The sequence below is a fragment of the Medicago truncatula genome, chromosome 1, assembly GCF_003473485.1.
Source record: "Medicago truncatula cultivar Jemalong A17 chromosome 1, MtrunA17r5.0-ANR, whole genome shotgun sequence".
Classification (NCBI taxonomy): Eukaryota; Viridiplantae; Streptophyta; class Magnoliopsida; order Fabales; family Fabaceae; genus Medicago; species Medicago truncatula.
Window position 1 is genome coordinate 18,694,394 of NC_053042.1, and position 7,595 is coordinate 18,701,988.

General features: G+C 32.7%; 1 protein-coding gene across 1 annotated transcript; it reads left to right on the forward strand.

Moving 5' to 3' along the window:
- Nucleotides 1-911: 911 nt before the first annotated feature.
- On the forward strand, nucleotides 912-3,546 carry LOC25483158 (subtilisin-like protease SBT4.4). The gene is made up of 2 exons (XM_013611807.3): nucleotides 912-1,400; nucleotides 1,740-3,546. The coding sequence occupies exons 1-2, from the start codon at nucleotides 929-931 to the stop codon at nucleotides 3,473-3,475; spliced, it is 2,208 nt and encodes a 735-aa protein (XP_013467261.1). The 5' UTR covers nucleotides 912-928; the 3' UTR covers nucleotides 3,476-3,546.
- The last annotated feature ends 4,049 nt before the right edge of the window (nucleotides 3,547-7,595 follow it).

Genomic DNA, 7,595 nt, shown 5'->3' on the forward strand with positions numbered 1-7,595 from the left:
TGAACTACATGTGTGCGCATATGAAATGTTTCCACTGTGTAGCCATAACTTTATATATGGCTCTAAAAACCACCGCCCGCATAGAATAGGTTAAAAATGGGGGCACAAGAAAGAAATAAAATATTGGAAAAACATATAAAGGTAGCGTGATAAGAAGATGAAAAAGTTGTAAAAAGAAAGAAAGGTAGCGTGATGTCGTAATGAGTAGAGGGAAAAGTTGAAAATGGCTCTAAAAACAATCACTACCATAAAAGAGGTTATAAGTGGAGCCTTACAAGGGAATAAAGTTAGTGTGATGCAATCATGAGAATAGGGAAAAAAAGCCTTAGATGCAGGAATTTATTCATAAACTACAACAGCTAGATGAGAGGTTATCACTATGGATCCAACAATATACAAATGGGTCCCGCATAACATGATCGAGTGGACAACATAAGTTTCATCCAATAAAATTATAAGGGTTAAAGTGTGTGTTCAAAGGAGAGTGATGATAACATTTCTCTTTAAAGTATGCTTTTTCCGTTCCATATCAAGTGACCATTTGAACATTTAAAATAAATTAAAAAATTACTTTGAACAAGTATTTGTGTATTTTTTGCCAAAAGAAGTATTTGTACATTAATTATTATCATAAATGTAAAGAGTAAGATATTGTATTTAGAGTGATAAAAGCAATATTAATTAGATGACACAATTGAAAAAATTAATTAATATTGTAAGGAAAATTGAAAGGAAAATTTATTTTGCAAAAAAGTAATTTCACAAAATGGGTCAATTATTATGGAACGAAGGGAGTAATTTTTTTAATTCCATTATCATTTACCGATTAAATTATTTTTTATCAATTAATAATATTTTCATTTATATTACTTTCTGGTGTGTATAAATACATTGTTTGGGTTTGTGTTAAGTATTCCCCATTTCAAACATGGCAAAACATACTATTGTTTTATCAATCTTTGTATCTTTAGTTTTTGCATCACTTATTCCATTGGTATGCGATGCTACTGAAAGTGGTGAAAAAAGTAGTAAACTTTACATTGTGTACATGGGCTCACTTCCAAAAGGAGAATCATATTCCCCAACCTCTCACCATATCAACTTGTTGCAACATGTCATTGATGGTAGTGGTGTAGAAAACCACTTAGTGAGAAGTTACAATAGGAGTTTCAATGGTTTTGCTGCCATACTCAATGATCAACAGAGGGAAAAACTTGTTCGAATGAGAGGTGTGGTCTCAGTTTTTCCAGACCAAGAATTTCACCTTCAAACCACAAGGTCGTGGGACTTCCTTGGACTTCCTCACTCATTCAAAAGGGATCAAACTATTGAAAGTGATTTAATGGTTGGAGTCATAGATAGCGGAATATGGCCCGAGTCTAAAAGTTTCAATGATAAAGGTATATATACTCGTAATCATAATCATAATCACCAAATCTTATTTTTCATAATTATAATATACATTGTTTTTTCCTAATAATTATCATATGTATGAATTATTCAACCCACTTAAAATAATACATGTTTAATTACTTAGATTAATTTGATTATGATATTTAATTATTCTCCTCTTTTACATAGATTTCTTAATAATGTTGTTTATCACGAGTATCTTAAGACATGAAGAAATATTATTGTTTATATTATAGGAATATATTGTAATATGATTAGAAGATTGTAGCACTTATCTATATACGATGAGATTATTGATTCGATTATTCGTTTTTATAATTGACTAGGTCTTGGTCCAGTCCCAAAGAAGTGGAGGGGAGTTTGTGCAGGTGGTAGTGACTTCAATTGTAACAAGAAGATCATCGGAGCACGATTTTACGCTGATGGAGATGTGAGTGCAAGAGATATAGTTGGTCATGGAACCCACACATCATCAATAGTAGGTGGACGTGAGGTGAAAGGTGTGAGCTTTTATGGTATTGCAAAAGGCATTGCACGAGGTGGAGCTCCATCTTCAAGGATCGCCACATACAAAGTTTGCAACAGGCGTTGTAGCGGTTATGCTATATTAGCAGCATTTGATGATGCCATTGCTGATGGAGTTGATGTCATTACTATCTCAATGGGTTTCCCTAATTCCATTGAATTTTTGAATGATACTATTGCAATTGGTTCTTTTCATGCCATGGAGAAGGGAATACTCACAGTGCAAGCTGCAGGAAATGGTGGCCCTATTCCAAGTACTGTTTCTAGTAAAGCACCTTGGTTATTTAGTGTTGCTGCAACTACCATAGATCGACAATTCATTACTAAGATGATTCTTGGAAATGGAAAGACATATCAAGGTAAGGCAATTAATACTATACCTTCAAATGGCACTAAATTTCCACTAGTTGTGTGCAATTCTCAAGCTTGCTCAGCCGGAGGAAATACATTTTCTCCTGAAAAGTGTAATTACAAAGACAAAAAGAGGGTGAAGGGTAAGCTTATTTTGTGTGGATCACCATTAGGTCAAATACTGACTTGGGTGAGTGGTGCAGTTGGTTCAATCCTTAACGTGTCACACATTGAATTTGATACTTCAGTTGTCAGTAAGAAGCCTACACTTAACTTGGAATCAAAAAACTATTTTCAAGTTCAATATTACACAAATTCGACTAAAGACCCTATAGCTGAAATTTTAAAGAGTGAGATCTTCCATGACACGAATGCTCCGAGAGTTGTCAGTTTTTCTTCTCGTGGCCCAAATCCTTTTGTTCCAGAAATAATGAAACCAGATATAAGTGCCCCAGGAGTGGAAATTCTTGCTGCATATTCACCTTTAGCGCCACCCACATTGGATATAAGTGATAAAAGAAAATTTAAATACAACATATTATCCGGAACCTCTATGGCATGCCCTCATGTTGCTGGAGTTGTTGCATATGTGAAGTCATTTCATCCTGATTGGTCACCTGCAGCTATAAAATCTGCTATCATGACAACAGCTACACCAATGAAAGGTACTTATGATGATTTGGTTGGTGAGTTTGCTTATGGGTCGGGGAATATCAATCCACAACAAGCCATTCACCCTGGACTTATTTATGACATTACAAAGAAAGATTATGTAGAAATGCTCTGTAACTATGGTTTTGATGGTGAAAAAATTAAACTTATTAGTGGAGATGATTCAAGTTGTCATGGATATTCTAAAAGATCATTGGTGAAAGATATAAACTATCCTGCAATGGTTATTCCGGTACGTAAGCATTTCAATGTACATATTCAAAGAACAGTCACAAATGTTGGACTTTCTAACTCAACGTACAAGGCTATTCTCAACCATCATAATCCAAAAATCAAGATTAGAGTGGAACCAAAATGTCTCTCATTCAAATCATTAAATGAGAAACAATCCTTTGTTATCACTGTTTTTGGAAGAATAAAATCAAATCAAACTGTGTTTTCTTCATCACTTGTTTGGTCAGATGGAATTCACAATGTTAAGAGTCCCATCATTGTACAAATATTATCTTCATAGATGATCATGTTATTGTCATGGAAAACTAAATAAATGATTAATGATGATTCTTGAATTATTGATTCTCTCTATATCTATAGTTGTTCATGTTGATTTTTTTACTTTTTTTATAACAATTCAAAATTCAACATACATAACACTAAAACAAAAAAGAACCTTGCAGACGGTAATGAAATGATAACTCGTGTACAATTAATTTTCTCTTGAACTAATTTGTCATTATTAACAATAAAAAAGTATTTTTTAATAAAGTGACATTAATGGCCATCTTTGCAGGTTTAAAAATATATATTTTTAACCCATCATACAAGTCTAAAATTGTTTTAAGCATGATGCATAGATTCAACGTAGAACTCGACATATTAAAATCATCGTACAATAAATTCACAATATTTTTAAAAAAAAATCATAAAAACACATACAAATTAATATAAAAATATATGCTTGCAACATGATCTAAACAACATTATTTGCTCTATCAAATACTGATAGGTTGATGATGAAGTCGTCGAAAAGGAAAGGTTAGGAGACCCACATCGGGTAAATAAAAGCTCGTGATGACCATGATGCTCTCCCACATAATGGACTAGTATTTTGGGTTGGGATCTCATCACGGGCTTAAGTCCTAACTATCTACTTATCTTTCTCTCATCTTATTTTGATTTAGGCTCTATTTGATAAAAATAACATATAGTTAATGGTTGATAACTTGATAACTAGCTTACAACAGTTGATAAGTTAATTGAAGTGTTTGATAAAACTAGCGGTTCAATTAAGTAATATATGTAAAATGACAAAGAATATTCTTAATTCAAGATAAAATTTATATAAATTAATATTTAAGATACTTAGAGTTTAATTATTTCGATTATTAATTTATTATAAATTAATTTTTTGCTGAAATATAATTTTAAATTTATATTAATTTCAGTTTTTTAACTTTATAAAAAAAATTATACGATTTGCTTAAAAAAAGTTTAATAATTTATAAAAAAAAATAAAAGTATCAGAAGTCCTAGCTCAATGGGTAAAATGCCGAAATTGTTAGGCCGGATGCCATGATCGGGGTTCAAACTCCGGTACCTCCACTTGTGTGTGTGAGTTTATAATGGCTTTGCCATTTCGATCTACCAAAAAAAATTAAAAAAAATAAAAGTAACAATAAAATATGTTTCCATATAATAATATTCAACTATATATATAACAATAAAAATTAGGCTTAATAATAGTTTATAATGGCTTTGCCATTTCGTCTATCTACAAAAAAAAAATTTAAAATAATAAAAGTAACAATAAAATATGTTTCCATATAATAATATTCAACTATATATATAACAATAAAAATTAGGCTTAATAACAGTTTTCGCCCTCTAACTTTTATGAAGTTACAATTTTGGCCCCCTAAGAAAAAAACTTCAAAACAGCCCTCTAAGTTTTCCAACTATAGCAGTTTTGGACCCCCAAGGGAAAAAGAAAAAAAAAACACGTGGCACCTCACTTAGGGTGCCACGTCAGCGTAGACGGGAAAAAATGTAACATTATTCAAGATAAACTGTTAACATGTATCCCCGTGAGCTTAGCTCAGTTGGTAGGGATATTACATATTTTATGCAAGAGCCGGGGTTCGAACCCCGGACACTCCACTTCTCTACAATTAAATTGTGTGAGCTCTAGCCACTAAGCTATTTGACCAAAGAAAAAAAACTGTTAACATGTAACTAACCCCCGAACCCTAAATCTTTTCAATATGGGGTGGTTCGAACTTTTTTCCCCTTTTTCTTAAAAAATTAAATGTTCAGTCGTGAAATAAATTAGTGAGTCAAAAACTAATCAAATAGCCTTGATCTCCAAAAAATGACGCGACAAAACTAAAGCCTTAGATGCAAGTAGACTCCGATCCCTTGAAAGATGCGAGTATGATGTACACTGACATTGTAGGCTGCAATGTGGTCGAAGCAATCATTGATGTTGTCGAGGATTTGTCTGTCATAACGGAAGTAGAAGCAGAAACTGAGGTTGCAGAATGTTAAATGGTGGACATTACTAAAGATACAGAACTTGTCGAAGAGACTGCACGAGAGCCTCAGTTCGATGTAAAGTTAAAGACAACCTATCCTACAGTTAAAAAAGAATTGATTGATTTTCTCAATCGATGCAAGCTGAAGAATTATGAGGTAATGCTCTTCCCTAGATGTAGTGCTGTTTTTGACAAAGAGGCAACTGAAGGCCTCAAAGGTTCTATCCCAAAACCTAAGAAAAGGGGGAAATGGTCTGCTGATCATAGACCTAAGTGTTCTTTTACAAAGAGTTATATTCCTTTCATCAATAACTCTTCGACCACCAATTATGTCAATCAAAGTGGTCAGGGAAAAACTTTGGTCACTTATGCACCAAACCAAAAATGGGTTCAGTCGACCCACAAGAATGTGCAACATGGGAAGAACAATATGGTGAAAGGAAACACAAGTGTTGTGGATAACAACAAAAATGGTACTGCCTTTGAGTCGAAGAAGTATGCTTATAGAAGAAACTACAAGGGAAATAATCCTATGACAAGAACTCAATGGAGGAGGTACCAGAGGTCCAAGAAAGACATTTCTACAAGCCTTGAAGATGAAGTTGTCAACCCAAAGGGTAATCAGGAAATGGTCGAACCCAAAAGAAGACCAGTAAAAGAGAGGTTGTATCTCCCTCTAATCGAAGAGGATCCTAATGAAGATGATGAGTTAGGATCAGGATATTCAGATTCAGAACCAGACTTCAATGTCATATGCAATTTGGTTTCCATTTTACCCGCTGAATTTGATATGATATCCGAAGTTGATGATTCAGAGGAAGAGTTCGATCCCAAAGACATGGAGGAATATAAAGCCATGTGCTATTTTGTGAATAATGGCTCTGAAGATAATCGGAAAGCCATATTTGAACAGCTTGATGATTCGATGAAGAATCATCTCAAAACTTTGTTCATCCAAGCCAAAGTGGATGAGATTGGTGTTAACAAAGTGTTGGTCGACGGTGGCACTGCTGTCAATCTGATGCCTCAATCCTTACTCAAAAGGATTGACAAGACCGACAAAGATTTGAAACCTCATAACGTAATTATGGCCTAAACAAACCCAAACTATTCAATTGCATTTCTATTTTTTTTTTATACAAGTGAATGACACATTATTTGGGTTAAAAACAATTTTTTATCAATCTCTTTATATTTAAAAATATAAAATAAGAATTCAACATGCCTACCAAAATTGTTATTTTTGATAAGAAAAAGAATTAAGAAATTCTAATCAAACTTGTGCGAGTTGCGACGTACGGGTTATATAGCTAGTATATATAAGAGCAGTGTTTGAATTATCGTAAAGGAAAAAAATACAAATATAACAACTAACATTTGTCATTAAAAAAATGTTCTCTTTGGTCTTTGGTGGAAGTCTTTATCCTTGTTTCTTAAGGAGGATTTTTGAAAGAGTCGGTCACAATGTTTCTAATCTTTATCCTTGTTTCTTAGGGAGTATTTTTTAGAGATATTTCGTACTTCCTATTTATCTTTTTCCCTCAGGTCTCTTGCTTGTTGGTTATCTGTTTTCATTTTTTTTAGAGGGTTTTGGTTTGGTCCCTTCATACAACATTCATTTTTTAATAATATTTTCGAGCAAAGTGGTAATATGTCGGGGGTTGATTTTGAGTGTCAACCTAATTGAGATGTCAATCTTCCTCTTGATGCCTCTCTTCGCTCTTGTTTCAACAAAAAAAAATTAAAAAATGTTCTAACCAAATTTGCATAAACTTGATTCAATTAGAGAGGTTTTTGCTTTGAAACGATGGAAAAATAGATTGAAACAACCAAATCGAAAGGATGCGAAAGTCGAAAGTTGTTGATATATTATACCATTAAGAGATATTTGAGATAATATAGTTATATGACTTTGATTTTTATAAATAATTTTTAAATCAGATGACTTAGTTGTATAATATTTAAAAAATAATTATAACATTTAAAATGGTATCAAAATAAATAATATTTTTCATATTCGAAACTATATATAAAAACAAAAATACTAATATTTTTCATATTCCAAAACCGCTTTATGCGTTTGCGTTGCAGAATCTTTAGGTC